The 20,881-nt window shown below is 30.2% G+C and overlaps 1 protein-coding gene across 2 annotated transcripts in view; it reads left to right on the top strand.

Moving 5' to 3' along the window:
• The window catches only part of Mp (collagen XV/XVIII-type protein multiplexin), a 971,377-nt gene that overhangs the window by 774,930 nt on the left and 175,566 nt on the right, over positions 1–20,881 (top strand). For both annotated transcript variants that reach the window (XM_085959748.1, XM_085959749.1), the window contains one exon: positions 10,939–10,980. In XM_085959748.1, coding sequence (XP_085815874.1) covers positions 10,939–10,980 — 42 coding nt within the window. The remainder of the gene's footprint in view (positions 1–10,938; positions 10,981–20,881) is intronic.

Genomic DNA, 20,881 nt, shown 5'->3' with positions numbered 1-20,881 from the left:
ATTTAGTGGGTATATTTTTAGGTTTTTTTTTTCTATTTTTCATACATGTACCTACTTGAATTATGAATATGTTCGGTACGAACACAAAACAATTATAAATTACATTGGATAACTATAATATGTTAAAATGTTAAGAACCTTGAAGTAAAATAGCACCGCAGGTGACTTTCTTACTATTAGAGCAAATTTGTGATGTGTGTTGATTACATTTATCTAGTCAAACCTTGACGCCGGTCCCACTAGAGCCTTGTCAACCCCCCCTCCCCATCGTGGGGGCTATTTTCCGTTTAGTAGATATTGCGTATTTTACGCGGAATAGTTGAGAGCTATTCGCCAACTCATCCTTCTTGCACTGCATCAAATACAAATTTTAAAAGATTTATTTATCAGTCACGGATCCAAACCGGTGATCCACGGATTCGTATTTATGCATACAAATATTATTATTATTTATACAAAAACGGCCTCGCTGCGCGCTAGGTTAACCTGTGGATAGTATATTATAATTATTATATTATGTAGATATTAGATATAGTGGGAAAGTTGAATTATAATTACGTATTTGCATATTAGTTACCATTGATAGTAATGTGTGATTTTTTTTAATGGAGTTAACTGTCAATTCTTGGTGGTTTAATTAAAATGAAACACAAAGCGTAGTACTAGTTCCACTTCTTTAAGTATTACTCAGGATCCGCTTTGTTTGCTTCAAAGAGACATTGTCAACTGGTGACTAGATTGTAGGTACTTGATTATACTAGATTGTGAGAGGAAACTAGTTGACAATGTCCCTTTGACATTAAATCGGTCCTGACTAACATTAAAAGAAGTGAACATAGTAAATTTTACATAATATTGGGTTTTATTTTAATTAAGTAATGTATGAATTCAATTTTCTTCGATTATGAGTTTTATTATTGTTGAATATTGAACGGCTTGGATGCTAATAACAATTAAATTAAATTAATACAATGCAAGGAATACAATTATTTAGAATAATTCATTTGACAGTTTATATCTCTGTGATATACATTTTAAAATCTATATACATACAACAAAAATTAACAAAAATTAAAATAATACCTCCATTTTTGAGACTCGTTGGCCTACAGGGATTTTTCCCGGTGTCCCGCCGGGTTAATCTAAACTTATGTTGTAAATTGATTTCATGTTAAAATAACATTGTTGTAAAAAGTTGATCACAAAACACTATCGAAATATTCTTTAAAAGGAAAAGTGCGTGAAATCAAGCTGTTAGTTTTTCGTGGAATAATCTTTTTTTTTTGTTATCAGAGCTTAAATCAACAGCCTACTTCTCTGATTATACAAAAGATACGCTCAAATTACGACTTCATAGTATTTCTAAAGCAAAGAACGAATAAATTATAAGGATTCTATTTTTGATTTCCAGGTAATAATTAAAGTGGAATACTTATCTGCCAAATCATAAGTAGCTTTGTTTTATCAGAATATCCTCTAATTAGTTGGTCTAACTAATGACCACCAAAAAATCTATACAAAAATATATACCAGTTCAAGTAAGCAGGTAGTCATTTACTTCATCGAATTATCTGCCAGACATTTATTGCTAATTTACTTATTATATTCATTAGAAAATATATCTACTTTTTTATAATTTTACATGATTTGACTCCAATCCGCCATTACATTGACTCTTCTACTTGATTGATTAGTCTTTCTCTCCAATTATTTAAAAAAACTTTATAATTTTAACGAGCTCTTTTATCATTCGCAATATCATTGCATGTTATTTGTACTTTATATCATTCAAATATAAGACATTGCATCACCTATCTCTGCAATGTCCTCTTGAATATCACATTCATCGCAACGCTGCAAATCTTTTCTTTCCGTGGTGAAAACAAATATGTTACCCATTGTGTACCCTGATCTCAGCTGATATTATTACCTTGAGCTAATTATTTCTGCTCAAAAGGGACTGGACAAAGCAGGGAACTGGTCAATAGAAATGTTAGTGTAGACTCTACATTACCCCCTAATCGGGGATGCCCTGTGAATATATCGATTATACTATGAAGTACCTTCATCCTCTCAGTGAAACTAGGCTTTAAACTCTATTTATGTCAAACGTTACCTATATACTATATTAAACTTTTACCAACCACAATACTTGATATCTGCCATTACCTAACGACGATGGGCTACTAGAACGATTTTTACTTTATCATGTGCTACTAGAAAAAGTTCGGTGAAACTGCATTCGTACGTATCTCAGAGGTTTACACGAAATGCGACATCGTCTGATACGCTTACCGTTTCTTAGATGACAGATTGAGGAATACTGTATTTTTGCATTTTAATACTTCTAGTTTTAATAACGTTCTGAATAATGATGTTTTACCTTTACGCAATTCTATTTCTCAAGAGCAAGGTACGCCTTTGTGACATTTACATCGATGCAATTGCAGTAGATCAATTGACCGTATAGGTCAATATGGATTGAGCTGCTAGAGGAGTGCCAGGAGACACTTAATAACTGTTGACACAAAAATGATAATTTTCACGCCAATCTCATTTTTCAAGTGTCAGCGAGACGCATATGTTGTTTTGCGCGGTTTAATTTATATTTTTCCTGCAGGTTCACTACTATCGTTCTACTACACATACGTATATATCGCCCAGCTTGCAACTATCTTGTGAAAATTCCGCTGAACTTTTTTGATCCATGCATGCAGTCTTGCAACCTGCATAATAACGCGTGTTTATACTATCATTTTATTATTTTCTTCGTACTGTAAAACCATGCATGTGTCAACGGGCTGTAATAAACATTTCACTTTCTGATTCCATAGTCCATAATAAATTATATAAGAAAACTTATTTAGATTATAAAATTCTTTACACACAATAATATTCAATTAATAAGTTTTGTTCTGTGCTAGATGATTATAATGTTCGAAGCTTTTAATGCTTTAAGTTAACGAAATACATAATATTATCGTGACGTTTTTGCCAGCTGATGTTTCTTGTAGAATATAGGCACGTGGTATTATAATGTATTTCTCGTGTCATTTCGATGTAAGAAACTTTGTATTACAGAATACAACATTTATATTTGACTTTATCATTTTTGTGACATGACATAGACACCGGATAAAACTTCCGACACAAAACGCACCCTTGTCAGGAACATGCTCTAGCAGCATCACACGCGTTGTTCTCGATATCACAATACCTATGATTTTCATCTCAGAAATCCATCTCCGGAGATGATTTCAAGAGGAGATGTTTCCTTGACACGCTCGGCTCGAATTGTTGAGAGTTATCGAAATAAAACTGCGCCGGTTCGTAAAATCCGGAACGTGGCCTTTCTGTTCCGCAACTATTATTACCAAACCCTTAGTTTTGTAACATATTTAATATTATTAATAAACATTTTTACCATTTTTAGTGCAACCTGAAACAATAATTGGGTCATCAAATTAGTATTATAGAATTTTAAAACGTCATAGCAGCCACCCTTTTAAATTCCCGCCAAAATTTACATTTGAACCTATTAAGTATTGTTTGGAAAATTGTAATGGAATGATACACCGGTGTGCAGCATATACAAATTGTTATTTACAAAAATAATAATCGATTCGAGCTACGTTTTGGGTATTACGTGAAATTTATGGTCAAAATAATCGACCTACAAAGCTTACTTACTATTCGTAATTTAATTGTAAAATACGAGTCAAATGGTAATTTTAGTGATGTTAAGAATCCAACCCTTCAAAACCGTAAACGTACTGCTAAAAATATCGATGCTGTGAATCAAATTGTGGATTCTAAAAACTTAAACACAAACTGAATGATCGTTTGGTGCATCCAAATTTTCTTGATTGTGCTTTTGAGCAACTTTTTTGGTTAACAGGCTTCGCAAATAAGCACAATTGTCGCAATTGGAGTAATGAAAAGCACGTGCGAATCTTGATTTTTATCTGGACGATATGTGGTTTTAGTATTATAGTAATTGGTAGTTGTTTATGTCAAATTTATATAATTTTATTTATGTCATTTCCAGTCATAAAAAATGATGCTTCACATACAAACGTAGTGTCCCATGATACGCCCGATTAAGACCGGGTCTGATGCGGGTGGGTGTGGTTTGATGGGCCCATTAGCTTCAATGTCATGTAGGTATGTATTATTTTTAAATAAAATATACGATAATATTAAAAAAAAAAAAAATGAAGGACTCGACTTGAACACTACTGGAAAAGGGATTAAAAGGGACGCCCAGTTAATGTGACTTTTGTGTAGTAGATGATCTCTATTATTACCTCTAAAATTTTGCAAAGCTAAGTGCTAGTCACCTTATATAATATTACAAAAAAAAGTTTAATACTGTTCAAAAAATAGTTTTAAAAAATCTTCATCTTATAATTATGTAGGTACTCGTATGTCTAACCAGTCTGAATGACATTACGATATTTTGGAATAATTTAAAAACTGATAATATTTAATTTCTTATCTGCTTTATTATTTTCTACAAAATATTAGCAGTTAAATTTAAATACCTACTGATAGTTACATGTGATTTTAAATACTATTTTTGTACTCGCGGGGTGGTGTAGTTTATAGTTTAGTAATACATAATATAAGGCCTTTCTCTGAAACCAAGGATGCAAATAGATGATATGGGGAAATATTATATAACCATTCCCTACAAAATAAGACTTTTAATACCTATATAATATTCCATTTTATAGATGATATTTATACTCGAGAAATTTTAAATAATAATAAAATGTATCACACATATATTATTTATTATGTAACAGTTTATTTAATTTTACTTGAACTCTTCAGCGTTTTTGTTGAAAAATAAATTCTACAAAAAAATATTGATTGTATTAAAACTACAAACCCCCGGAACATGCTTTGCCTACTGATTCTCTGAGTGCTAGTTGTCCAAATTCAAAAGAAACATAAATTCAGGTTTACACGTCATTCCCGAAGCGCCTTTCGCGGCCGACTGGAGTATCTTACGGCCGCGCTACTTTTGTGACATTATTTTTTTTCCTTATACATGTGCGATTTTTTGTAACGAATCCGCCCGGGAGGTCAAGAGAAAAGTATGTATCCATGTTAAAAGATTATATGAGACTAACTTAGTCCATGTTTTAGGTAACAGTGCAAATGACATAGTAGGCACTTTTTTCAAAAAGTCATTAATATTTATTTAAAGGTATTATTTGCTATTGAATATTAATCATTATTATTTTTACCACGTTTTTATTAGCTCGTATTCTTGTTTGTCCAGTACACATTTTTTCTTTTGTGTCCAGTTCTAGCAACTAAATCAGTGGTTCTTAACCTTGTTGGAGGTACTGACCCCTACCAGTTTCATATGCGCATTCACTGAACCCTTCTTAATTGGAAAAATAAAATATTAATTTTTTCAAATTCAAAACATAGGTATATATTTTACTGGTGAATAAAATGAACCGTGCATCAACATCACTGTGTTCAAAGAACAAAGACATTAAAACATGATTTTCACACAAAAACAAAAACATAATAATGAATATTTACTGCAGATCAGTGTGACTTCTGCTGTTGCCTTTCAGAGACCAGTTCAGAAATGCGCGGCGTCACCTTGGCAAGTGCCACTCTCATGTCATTTTCGCAACAAAGTCTGTTAATTTTCTTCGTTTTTATGTCCAGCATCCTCGAAAAGGATTGCTCGCAAAGATATGTTGTAACAAACGGTATGAAAATCTCCAGAGCTTTCTTAGCAATAACAGGGTACGTTACCATTTGTTGACACCAAAACGTTGAGAGCGTTGTTGTTCTGAAGAGTTGCTGTTGAACCTGGCTCTGCTGAATTTCAATGATTTCATCGAGGTATTCATCATTGACATCTGTTGTCTCAACACTAAACGTAAACGGCTGTCTCACAAAGTCGGGTGTGTATCTTGACCTCCGCCGAACCCCTGAGACTGACTCACCGAACCCCAGGTTAAGAACCACTGAACTAAATTATTAATATATACGTGCGTTACTATGGAAATCAATATGAAATGTCAAAATGACATTTCAATATTATATATTTATTCAGTATTTCTATCAAGTACAAAAAAAAGTATTTATTAATACATAGAATTGTCAAATTTACATGATTCAACAGAAAATTTAAAAACGTGGTATATAAAAAGTTCTTTTTATCTTTTAATTATTTAATTCTATAATATTAGATTCAAAGGACATTTGAATTCACTAAAAATATATATTTTTTTAAATTTACAAGCTTACAACGCTTTCGTTGAATAACTTTTTTTTTTTAATATTTAGCACAATATAGTTCCTATTTAATTTAGTGTATTCAAATATTTTGATCAAATTTTCATTAATTTAAAATTTAATCAAAAAAAAGTGTATCTTATATTCGTAAATCTTCAGTACCTATTGTTTTCAAAAGAACCCGACTGTTCCGTTTCATATAAACGTTCAATTCGACCACTGCCGGCACGTGGTGTGTTTTAATTATGCCGCACCGATGATGCGCAAAAATAAATTCCCTCCTGAGATTCCGCAGGCCCCGTGAATTATTATGAAAATAATATTGAGGTAAGTGCCGAGTGGGGCATGTGTGAAATTGCGGTAAAGCACCCATCCACTTACGCGCTCGCTTTTTCCTGCGGTATTTTTTTTCAGACGGCCGGAAAATATTTTCCCATGTTTTTTTATTCGGCGGAATTACGCCAATCGTAATTTTTACCGGATTCACGTTTTTATTCTGATATAAATATACCACTTCAATATACTTAACAAGGTAATGCGCTTACCTGTGTTATCATGATTTTTTCATACAAAAGTTATCCTTTTGAAATAGGCATTTTTTTATAAACAAAAAGTTTTTGTTTTATTCATGAAAAGTGAGATTAACTATTAGAAATGCCATTTTAATTGTTAAACATGCTTATATCTCACTTCACGGATTTTCATTATAACAGACTTTTAAAAATATGACGCAATGTATACCTATTTATGGTGGTAAACAACTCAATCCGTATCAGCATATTGATCGGCGATATTAAATATATTACCGCTATTACAAATTCTCTAATAATATCCATTTCCTAGAGTGTCCAATTATTATAAAGTCAGTGAATAGCTTACTGCACATTGTTTCCGCGATATCCATTTTTACATAGATGACGCAAACTCCATTTATAGTAGCTGACTCAATTACAATAATTATTTCCTGAATATTTTTTTCAAGATATTATTTTGATTGTGAGTCCATCAATAAATAGCGGATCATAATTCATTGGAAATGTCACTCAAATATAATTACCTGTTCCGTTAGTATCTCAGCCTCTGAGTCGCTCCGCACAACATCCCATCCTACCGAGATTTGGACCTCGAAACCGTATCATAAGTATTGTAACATAACTACTAACTGTAGCATATTCTTGTACCGATTGTTTACGTTGCAAATAAAACTCACTTCTCCATCCATCAGAGCAACCACCAAATCTCAACTTCTCATCTCTCCTTCTGATGACCTCATCATCCATTACGTCATGACTCTCATAGCCATGACCCCCACAGATGTATAGTCCATTTTTTTTCAATATATTTTCGACATCGTGAAAAAATATTATTTTTGTAAAGCGTTATCAAAGTTCTAGTATGACTTTGTTTTTTACACCCAATAAAACCATTGTTTCACTAGCCATACAGTATGTAGTCCCATTTTGTTAGAACCATACGTTTTTCAAATAAAATATTCCAATGCCGGCCACAACAAATCAGTTATTATTTGCCTATAAATAGTGGACACCATTGACCGTAACGGTCAACCCGATGATGCGTCTAGCGCAAAAAACCGCACCACACAGTAATTTTCTCAACATGTAATGACCTCTCTTGAATCATATTTGGGTTTTATTTGTCTCAAATATAGCAATTCTGCTTATTAATGTGGAACAGGATACATTAAAGTGAAAATGTGCCTCGTTACTGAAGATATCCTTTGGAAAACAATAATAAGGCGAATCTGCGATGCTGTCTGTGATCCGTTGGCTTTAGTTTTTGCATAAGCTCGTTATTATATGGGCGTAAGTGAATTTTTTTATGAAAAATTTGACATAAAGAGCCGTATCTTGTTGAAATAAATATTTATGGCTCTTCGGTTACACTTTTGCATACAGCAGTAATGTTTTTGCATGAACGGACTGAACAAACTGGCTGGCTTCTCTCCATTTTTGTAATACACAAATCATTCTTTAAAATGTTAAAAATAAAATAAGTAACAGTATGACTTTTATTTATTTAAACAATTAATTATCAAAGAAGATCAGTACAATCTATTAAAATCATATAATAAAATTTATAATCTACCCTAAAACACCCCAAAACTATGCCATTATTTATGTGCGCAAGCGATGGAAAATAACTCATTTGCTTTTGACAAACTCATTTATAACAAGAAATACATATTGTGTTTCAAATAAATTATTAATTTCTATGAACTATATCGACCGTGTTTAGGAAAAAGGGCGTAACCCACACAGAACAAATTTCACAGGAGAGGCAAAAAACATTTTTTGAATGATTTTGGTTCAATATTAATAAAAAAAAAAAATCACAGACATTGAGTGCATGATGATTGATGATTTGGTGTAATATATTTTCGATCTACTAATAATTAAAGAGTTATTACAGAAAAATCAATAAAATTGAGGGTAAAAGCTTTTTTCCTTAAATTAAAACTTAATTAAAGCCCAATTAAAACCAGAATTAAAATAATAAATCGGCATTTGCGGCTTACTTTTTTTTACAGACGTGTATTTAGTTATATATATTATTAATACCTAATAAAAGCACTTTTCGAAAAATCGAGGGTTACGCCTTTTTTCCTAAACACAGTCGATGTATTTTTGCAATGAAAATCAGATTTTAAAATAAATAAAATACTATTCCAACGAAAACTTTCATGTTTCACCTATGTTTTTTAAATGGAACTAAATAAATTATTATTTGTCATACAGCTAACTTTTCAGAAACGTATCACTAATTACTCGTAGTATACACTGTACAGGAAGATATAATATTATATGTATTTTCAAAAACAGACTTTGTATAAACGTTATCATACGGGGAAAAACATAATACGTATATTATAATATTAGCATATCAGTTTATAATGAATTTAGTTTACCTACTGTTTACTTTGGTGGCTTATACATTTAAATCATTAGGTAATTATTATGTATTAAAATTTAATTTGTAACTAAATAAGCTTTGATCTTTTTATATATTATACAATTATGTTATTTTGCCACGTTTTTATTAGCATGTATTCTTGTTTGTCCGGTACAGATTTTTTCTTGTGTGTCCAGTATAAATTTTTTCTTGTTTGTCCATGATTTGTATTGGAGGATTGAATATTTTTAACTAACTTCCCGACTACCTAGACATTCGAAACTTTTAGAATATATCAAAAAACGACGACAATGCATTCTTTTAATACTTTTAGCCATTTTAAAGGAGAATTGAATTATATTTCGTTTAATTCTGTTTTGTATGAAAAGTTATTATTGTTGGTTGCTAAGGGGGTCCTAGCAACTAAATTATTAATATATACGTGCGTTACTATGGAAATCAATATGAAATGTCAAAATGACATTTCAGTATTCTATATTTATTCAATATTTCTATCAAGTACAATAAAAAGTTTTTTATAAATGCATAGAGTTGTCAAGCTTATATGATTCAACAGAAAATTTAAAAACGTGGTATATAAAAAGTTTTTTTTATCTTGTAATTATTTTAATATTATATTAATTCCTTTACCATTAGTTTAATCAAAAAACAATATTTTGTAGCATATATCCTGCTTGCAAGAAACATATTATGAACTTTAACGTTTTGTGTTACCTACCGTAACTACCGATTTATTTTTTTATCAACAAACTATAACGATATGTCACTACAGATTTTTAATTATTTATAAAAATCAAATAAGAGTAATTTAACGTTCAAATACATTATGATGCACGTAGCGTACTGTCATGTTATCACGGTGACAAATTTAGTCTATGTTTTCGTCATTCTGCAGAATATTTATCACTATCTCTATAAATTCAATGATGGAGAGTGCCAACTCTAATGTACTACTTAGTATTTTGAATTATTAGTCATTATGCATGCTATTTTTGTCACTTTAACAGTTTCTACGTGTGCGTGAGTTAAAATTACTTGCGATATTGCATCCATAGATAATATTTTGAACAGAACCCAACCCGCAGACCATAAATAATAGGTAGATAACATTCATATAGAAAATACAAAGTGCCAACCGCAAAAAACAAAAACCCGCGATTTTGACATGAGTCAAAAATGTATGCCTACACATTTTATAAAAAATGATAAAACACGTTCATTGAGTCATGCGGGTGTCGATGCAGTGCGGTACGCGCGAGGTGACCTCATTAATATTCTGGTGATTTCGGAAGATTTTGCTGACTGACAATGTGACAGTAGGTACGCGACGTGCATCATAATGTAATTAAAGCATTATTTTCGTTTTTGATTCATAAATATTTAATTTGGATAGGACATCGGTCAATAAAAACAATATAACTTATTTAATTAATAATTTTATGTTAATGTTGCTGATATTTGATAGCTTAAATTATTTACATTTAATTATGGTAAAGTTAACAAAGTCACCATACATTATGATTTAAAAATTAGCCTAAATAAAATGAAATTATTAATAGGAGTTGCCAGATTAGAAGCAACAACAAGTTTTGGAAAAATCATAGGAATCTTCTTTTATTTATAATAATATTAATTACTTAGTATTTTTGTTACATTGTTTTGTGTTTCATTATTTATTATTTGTATTGTTTTGTTTTTGTCCTGTTTTTGAATATTGTTTTATTTTTTTTATTCTAGTCCAAAGATGGTTCGGGTTTGGGAGATTTCGGCGACTTGTTTGTAAGTTTTAATCACGTTAAGGGATTTTGCTTGGCATTATTGAAATTATTAATCCTACTGCCTTTACATTAACTCTAGTGGTTTTGCTAATAAATTAACAATATCAGGCTGTTTACTAATATTCTACATAATATACTAATATATTCTAAGAACTCATGGTATTTTTTTTACAAATAATATTAATTAATCTGTGTGACTTTTGCATGAAAAAATGATTTCTTATTGAATCAAATATGTAGGTATTAATTGCAGTGGTGAAGGGTGAAGGTAGACTGTTAACGTCCGCCATAAATAGTGCAAACTAAACTTGTCAGCCATTCGTATTTGTTTTCATTGAAATAAAACTGCAATTTACAGATGGTCTTTGTAAGTCTTTGATACCCTGCGAAACCAATCCATAATAAATAATAACAATCAAAATTACTCGTCTATCTATAAAATATATGCAATTAAATTATACATAAATTAGAATATTTTATAGATAGAATAATATTTTTTATCTATTACAGTTTGGTTTAGGCTAAAAAAATAACCAACAATTTGTGTAATATGTATGTATTCTTAATACAAAGTTAAAACAAATAATTATGAATGAAAAAGTGTGCACAATTTTGTCGTATCGCCCAAGATATACTAAAACTATTATGATTAGGTGCTTATGGATTCTTTTAAGATTACATATGATTTGTTTTGAAAAATATTACTTTAATGATTAATTATAATAATATATAGGTTAGCGCTAAATAAAATATCATTCTCAAAATATATTATTATCAGAAAGAAAAAACTGGAAATCGAATAATAGGTACCAATCAATTTCAATGATAACAATAATAATAATATTATAAAAATTACTTTATTTATTAAGTGGGATAATACTTATGTCAGTTAATAATATATTTATTTACCTAATTAAATCATAAACACGAGCATATACCTACTTATAACAGATACTTCTATAGTATTAGTGAAAATGTGAACGTACTCATTTTCACTAATACTATAAAAGTATCTGTGATTCGCAATTTACTTCATAAATGTTTACCCAATTATTCTCTGTTTTCATGGTGGATATGTTCAAGGAATCGCTTTTACGGAATACAATATTTTGCTTACATGTTTATATTTTTAACTGTGTTAATACAAATCAATCCGTGTTAAAATAATAATAATAATTGGTCCATTTTCATGTATCATGGTATATCATATCAGAACCGTTAAAAAAATCTGTGTCAACATTGTAATTTGGCGAATTGTCTCAAGTTATGATTTTTTAAATATACAATGTAATTTAATAAGTAAAAACCATGTAAAAACTGAAACACATGTTACTGAGTTTGATGTTTATATTAGATTCTATGCATTTTCGTCAAAATATTTATATTTAATTTTGTTTAAATTATGCTACATACCCTTGAGCCTTGACGACATAATAAAATAAATTAAATAACCTCCATATTGCACTATTTTTCAATGTTTGGTTACTATTGATAATATTCACGTAGGTAATTGACAATAAACAAAAACAGCTGTTTTACTTCGGTTTCACCTTCGAGTTCCTCATACATATACTCAAAACCAAATTCATGTAAAAGAGATTAGTCATAGCCAATAGTAAATTGAAAATCTAAAAATGCGATAAACATAGGTTTTAAATTTAAAAGAAACTATTCCCATGCTCTTGCAGTCCCAAATAAATAATTTAAGTGCAGTATTTTTTTTAATAAGACTTCCCTGAAAAAAACTTGGCATACTTTCTACTTTCTAGTGTGGTTTTTATTAATTACCTATTATTTATTACAAATATGTACATACTATTATATATAACTACCTATATACATTTTGCAAGAACCTTTAAATCAAGGCTCTGCATATAATATTTATTATAATACTATAGTAGTCAACATCCTATCAAAGTACCTTCCAATTTGAACAAATAAACGCAATTTTAAACAAGCAAAAATCGTTACCTCGTTAGTGACGTTTGCTTGTTAAAGATGTGACTGAATACGAGTTAATGATTAAATGTAATTGGAAATATTAAAAAAACTGTAAATAAGTGAAGTTAGTGACTTGTACCAGTCAAGAGGCTATACTTTTTCTACGACTTCTCAATATAGGCAAAATTGGAATTAATGACTCGGACTAGGTATCAATATTTTTTAAACCAGTATTTAGTTCAACTAAATAATTTATTATATTAATGTGAATGACATATTACATAGGTGTTCTCTTGTAAAATAAATAAATTTCCAGCAAGAATTGTCATTTAAATACACATACGTTTTTAAATAACTTTTATCTTATGCGATAAAAGATTATTTTATTACAATCATATAATATAATATTCTCGGCTTATTTGAAAATTCTTTTCAATTTCTTTCTTTTGCAAAAAGTTCTCTCTTAAACCACTTATGCATGTAGATACTCTTCAACAGCTTGTCTAAATTTAGAGTTGAAGCTACGTTGTGACTGACATGTCTGCATTCAGTTAATTTTAAACGTTATGATGCAGTGTGCAAACATGCTCCATGATATAGTGCTGTTTTATTTACTGAATGTCGTTTACATACTCGTGAGATCATAAGAAAAGAAATGCATTGTCAATGAAAAAAATACTGATGTTACTATTATGACAACACTGATTTTTAACGATTACTAATACGTATTATTTGCATTACTTATAACAAAATATTTATAAAAAATAACAAGTCATAGATCGATTATTATTATATTAGATTACCTAAGTACTTCTGTATCTCCTCCTTAGGCTGAAATGCATAGTTAGAAATAAAAGTGTCGAATGTAATGCATTATCCGAATAGAATAACAGATTCCAAAATCTTAATAAACGAAGCGACGTCTTACTCTCCAATAAAAAATGTAGCCCTCTTTCCTACAATAATAATACCTACCTCCAATATTCTGGTGAGCATTAAAATATTTATTTAATTAACAATTTAAATAACAATACAGCACTATGAAATATTTATAATTTAAATTTAATAATTTACAGTATTTTATTATTTAAAGTTAATAATATATACTCACTTTAAATAATTTAATGGCTGCTTTATTATTTATTATTTTAATAAATAGACGCATCTTGGATGCAGAATACTTATCTTCTCGGTTTTTTTATCAACCTGAAAATCCAATGGCAAAAAATTAAAATGTTATTGGATGACATATTATATTTACAAATATATGTCAACCTAATTATATGCTGAGAGTATCAATAAAGTTTTATATTAATATATAGGTATTGCTAGTTGTTAATTTTTTCGTATATAATCAAAAATTTTCTTTTTCCAATATAATAAAACGATATTAAAAACTTGTAAATTCTAATGGATTTAAGTTTTGACTGACACTGACTGGCCAGTGTGTGTTTGCCTTTGTTGAGTGTACACTGCGCCTGAAGATGCCGAAAGGCTAAGCTAGGGTCGCAAAAAACGACTTAAATAGAATAGTACAAAACTTAAATCCATTAGAATTTAAATTCAAATTCCATCAAGTACCTTCAGTCAATAGTCCTAATATTAAAAACTTGTATTAATTTGATATCCTGAACTATGTCACAGATAATGATATATTTCACATTTCGTTACACATTACGCGACGCATCGTTATACGTTAGATGCGTGCGTATACTGAACACTGATTACCCAAATGACGAGTAATTAACCTTTAGTGATTAGAGACATTTTATACATATCAACCGTAGTCTATGTTTGCCCCTTAAGTGGAATACTTGGACACCACAAATCACCTCCAGACATCCCCGTCGCGAAACAGTTTTCTTGTAGCTATCTTTCATTTATGTCATTATTTTTGTATAGGTAGGTATGTATCTTTAACATATATTCTTATGGAGTAAGCCCATTCTACCCTCCCCACGTTCGGTGCCCTGATATGTGGAGTCTCCTTTAAAGAGAAATGAGCTTAAGCTGATACTGAGGCTAAGAACAGGATACACAATGGGTACAAGATTTGATGTCTTCATGAGAAGAAGCGATTTGCAGCTCTGCGGTGAATGTGATGTTTTGGGGGACATTGTAATAATATATTGCCCTAAATATGAATGACAGCTGCGAATTGCGGATATCTTTGAGAATGTCAATGAATTGAAAGGTATCCTGGCGGTGGGTAGAACGGATGAGCTCGGTAGAATTGCAACAGAATTGGAATGAGGGCCTGATTGGCGGATCCTCTTCCAGATGAGAAGAGACGATATGACAGCGAGTCGCAGTCAAAGCCTTAGTAAAATCATAAAAAAGTATATCCTTAATTAAAAATAATAAGAATATATAATATTTTTTATAAGCATCTAACACTTAAGTTGGCTTTTTTAAATTTGGAATTTTTAAATGAAACCCTCAGCGAATCAGAATTTTATCAGTATATATGACAATTTTATTGCACCATAAAAATCAACCAAATTAATTGATTTAATTATTATGAAGTGCAAGTATGTTAGGATACATAAGTGAGAATCAATGAATTAGTACATATTATGTATTTTGAATGAAACCATAGAAACTATTGACTACATTAATGCAATTAGATAAGTGCTTCAGTTGAATATACCTATTACTAATTAATTACGTAGTTATTAGGTAGGACGAAGGACACTCTATTTGTAAAGAAAATTGGCGGGAATTCAATGGATGGTAGTTTATCTCTTTATATTTCTGAAGTGTTAAATTGTATTGTATTATTATTATTATATTACATATATTTTAAATTTAGTTTCTTCTCAGTGGCTATCATTTAACTTACTGTATAACGAGGTTTCATTATTTTATTTTACAACGTTTTTATTAGCTCGTATTCTTGTTAGTCCAGTACAAATCTTTCAATCGATCTTTAACTAACTTCCCGACTAGCTAGACATTTGAAACTTTTAGAATATATCAGAACACGATGCCAATGCATTATTTTATTACTTTTAGCCATCTTAAAGCAGAATTAAATTATTTTTCAGTTAATTCTGTTTTGTATGGAAAGTTATTTCAGAAAAATCCGTAAAAACTAAAAGACTATTATTGGTTGCTAAGGGGGTGGTCCTAGCAATTAAACTATAAGTATATACGTGCGTTACTATGGAAATCAAAATGAAATGTCAAAATGACATTTCAGTATTCAATATTTGTTTGTTTTTTATTTACTTCTTATCAAGTACAAGTTTGAGCATAATAATTCAACAGAAAATTTATTTGTAATTATTTTATTTAAATTTTATATTTTATTACTGCTGAAACCTTGTTTTATTAACTAGTAATGAAATATGCCCATACTTCAAAATTAAAACATTCAGTTAGTATTAGGGTCATAACACGTTTTACAATATTTGTCTGCTTGACCACGTGCCTGAGCGCTGAGCCCATGTTTACCTAAAATATACCTTTGGCCATCTCTACAATCCTTCTAATTCTGTTTGAATAACGTGTCATCGCCGTTAAATGTTTGCTTTGCATTCAAAGTTGCTTATACATAATTGCTTTGACATGGGTAAACAATATAAATATATTAAAAAATTGTATCAGGTTTTTAAAGGGTTCACAAACATTTTCTTCCTTAAAAAAATGTCAGCGACAATATATTAAATATTCCGCCCGATATTTGAATATCAAGCTTAAAACATAATTATTTCTATAATTCCTTTTTTGTCTTTAAAACACAACATCTTCAAAACCAACACATACCTACATACTAACATAATAATATTTTCAAAAATATAAATTTTAATTAATTTATTTATTTATTTAAAAAACATATTGAGCACATAACAAATTATTAATTAAAGACGTTCACAACATAACATTTAGTATAAAAAGTACAGGTAAATCAACTTAGTAGAGAAAAAAAAAACAAAGCAAAATATAATTTTATAGAAAAGAAATAAAATAAAAAATAAGAATTAATAAAAAAAAGGCAAATTAAACAATAAAATTGAATTTTATAAAAAAAAATCATAATTCATCACTAAAATGTCTACATATCTAGGGAGTGCATTGACCAGCGACACAGCCGTCGCTATTGGTGCTTGGTGAACCTGACATGAGAAAATAGCTTTCACCTAAAATAGGTCATGGCTGCTACCACGCATTTAATTAACGGGTGCAAAAAAAATCAAATTTTCCAGAATATTGGGATTGAAAACTATACCACGTGAGAGAAAGGAACTATGCTTTAAGAGTAGAAGCGACACACGAGCTTCAAGAGAACGAAAGGCGAGCATGATTTGAAGAAAGTTAGTCGGAAAATACTCGTTTGAGATACTGTCAAAAGGAAAATAATTATATAGGTACATTAAAATAAAGATGTCGAAGAAATACTATCAACCGACGGTATTTTATGATTATAAATTTAAATTCTAGATTTAAGTTTCGTACTATTCTATTGCTGTTTTTTGTCACCCGGGTTTCGCTTTTCGAAATGTATTTGCGCACTCACCAATGGCAAATGCATCTGACTACAAATACAGTTAATTTCCATTTAAATAATAACTTAATAAAAGAATTTAAAAACCTTATTACCTACTAAGTATAGTATGAAGCTATTGATCAATTAAGAAATTAAATATTTGCATTTTAGAGCACTTTTCAGTCCAAAGACATGAAAAGGATATATTATCAACTTTTGCGAACTATTTATTAAATATACATAATTTGAAAACATCTCATGCATATACCTACTAGAAAAATCTTTTTTAGAAAAAATAAAACATCGGATGGGGCTTAAAGTTTGTGCTTTTACATTTAAGATACGGTATTCTACTTAATTACGACGATTTTAACCAGTAGTTCTTACATAAAATGCTTATCAAATTGACGCGATTCCATTGGTTACAGGTGCCGTATTTTTTTTCATTGATTTTTAAAGTTTTTTTTTATTTTGTATATACATAAGATGTTTTAAAATTATGTATATGCAATACTATATAGAATTTAACATTCTTAAATCTTTTGAATTATTCGTTGAATAAAAGAAAACATAGTTTTTTTTTTTTTTCTTTATTTGGAAACAATTGAGCTCTTCTCTGAATGGAAGGCTATTCTGCTTTACAATGGTTTACAAAAGTATACATACATTTTTTTAACGACAGGAATAAATAGTTACATTATTAATGATACAGAATTACATTTTTGTTACATTATACACTAGACATTTACGTTACATTTTTGGAGAAATTCATGTACAATTTTCATAACTAAAATATTTGGTTTTGCCAGGAACGAATTAATCGTAAAAGGAGGGTATAACCTGCATTTTCCCAACTTATTCAATAGCACTTCTCTCTCCAGTCATAGGCATCACATTGCCAGACAATGTGGTTAAGATCTTGAGTGGGATGTCCACACTGACACTGAGGGCTATCTACCACTTTAATTTTGTACAATGATTCGTTGAAACTGTAAAGCCCTGTCCTGCTTCTAGCTATTGTCACTATTACATCTCGCTTTATTTTACAATGTTTACTAAACCAAGTTTTAGGAGATCTACTATAAAAGTTTTGATAGTAGTGTATTCCTTTTTCTTTCCCAAGATTTTCTCCTCCTCTGGCGTACGTCCTGTCTCGCCGAAGCACCATAAAACCTGGGAAGCTAATAACTATGTGAGAAATAGTGTCGTTTAACCATGTTTCCACGCCTATAAAAATATCAATTTCATCTAGCTTATATACTTATATACGTACATCGAAGATAATGATATAATAGTATTAGACTACGTGTTTGTATTATCAATAATTTGTTGTTTAAACCTATTTTCATTATATTAAATTTATATAATGAAATAATAAATTTAGAAAAATGTAATGCATTACTATAGTACATGTTGATTTATTTATTTCCACTTGCGACGGCAGGGTGTTACGTAGAATGTAGATAACAACGTGTAAATAATATACACAAAAGCAAAACTGCACTCACCAATCACTCACGAGCCACATTGTCAAGAAATACGGTTCACTTGGAAAGCAACGGTAGAACTTCAATCTATGGCATTTTCATCAGCAAGGTGCTATCAAAATGTCCTATAAAAAGGCATAATAAATGCTGCTCTTAAACATATGAAACGGGATTCAATCTCTATATTTGCATGATCAATAATAATTATGTACATTGGGTGTATACACTCCGTATGTTTTATCCGCTGTTTATGCCTATGATGTATTTTAATGAAAGAATTGATCGGCTAAGAGCTCTGATATTTGATGAGTTCTTACAGAGATGCTTTCCAATTATAGTCTCAAGCTTCTTTAAGGGCTCAATAGATCTCGTGTATGTAATCCAGAAACTTTGATTTTAAATGAAATACTTATAACTTATAGATACGTATCTACATTTAAAAATAAGTACACTTAATTAATTTTGTCTCCATAATCTTTGACTTATAACTAAGGATCACTGAAATTAAAGGCATTGCCAATAATTTTCTTCCAATTAAAGCTGTTTTTGTTGTTTCAGTCAGTGTGAATTCAGTTGCTTTGTTGCTGGTGTAACTCCATGTGAAAGGTGCACGCCTTTGCATCCTCTTTTTGATGCCACCAAATGTCATTCTTATCTCTAACTTACTCGGATCTTTTCTTCCCATGTCACAGATGAATTAAAAATTGCATCTTCTGCAGTTGATGGAAAGAGATTTGTACCCATGCGCGTTAATGTAATATAGGGCATACTATATAAGTACCACATTTCTAGTGCGACAATTCTCTTTCTATTGGATTCTCTGAAAGTCCAGGATTCGACACCGAATAGAAAGATAACTCATAGCTCGAAGAAGGGAGAATTTATTTTTGGACAAATCTAGTCATCCAGTGGTATCTAAGAGGTACAAAATATCCGCAAGATAGACCTAGAGACCACTTCATCGATAAAATGATTAAGTCCTGCAAAAATACGTAGAAATGCAACGCACAGGGCCGTGATAAGTGGAATCAGCTTGAAGAGGCCCTTATATAGCAGTGGATAGATTTAGGCTGACGATGATGATTATGATAGAAAGATTAAAAATTCACCGTTTTGATGAGTCTTTTTTGATGGTTTTTGTAATGCTGTGTGAGTTTTCCATATCTTGATGAAACGACTCATAGAGTTCGTGGAAATCGTAATTATTCACCCATTTTTTTATCTTTATACCAGAACTGGTACTTAATCAATTCACATATTATTTAATTTGTATAGATATATAAAATTGTATTTACCAAAAAATAATTTACCAATCTTAGTAAATATCTAATTTTACGAAATGTTAAATTATTTATTATAATAGATTTATATTATTATATTTGATCCATTTATTCAGTGTGAAAAAAAAATAATCTCGTGTGGTGATTTTTTAAAACTTTTCCACTTGCATATATGAGAATGCTTCGCTTCTTTCATGGTGCATATATAATGCAAAGAGCCAAAGTCATAAAAAACATATAATACAGGACACAGCTGACGGTGAAATATCGCCGTCAAATATTTGCTCTGCTATAGTTTCATATAACTTGTTTGGTGAGGTTTATTCGTGCAATGGCTAATATCATTTCGAGCAATCTGACCAAAATATTGACTATTACAAAGACCCATCTGCTTTATGAAAAATGAATTTATATAGGTCACTACAATAAATAAATACATTTTTCTCATTATCTTATCGCCTTTTTGGTAGGTTTTATTTATTATAACATACCTAATACATTTTCAAAAGCGTTTTCAATATCGAGCTTCTTTCTCGTAGTCAAATATTTCATTCTAAAGCGCTAGAGTTTCTCTATTGTACAATATTTATGAATTGTATTAACCTACAGATATTCTGCGTTGTCTGAGACTGGCCGCTGTGTATGGTGGTCCGCAAAACTGGTAAATTAACACAGTATGATAATGTGAATAGGTGAATGCTCATC

The sequence above is a fragment of the Rhyacophila brunnea genome, unplaced genomic scaffold (assembly GCF_057557595.1).
Source record: "Rhyacophila brunnea isolate RB1 unplaced genomic scaffold, BYU_Rbru_1.0 scaffold_9, whole genome shotgun sequence".
Lineage (NCBI taxonomy): Eukaryota > Metazoa > Arthropoda > Insecta > Trichoptera > Rhyacophilidae > Rhyacophila > Rhyacophila brunnea.
This window is presented reverse-complemented; position numbering and strand designations above follow the sequence as displayed.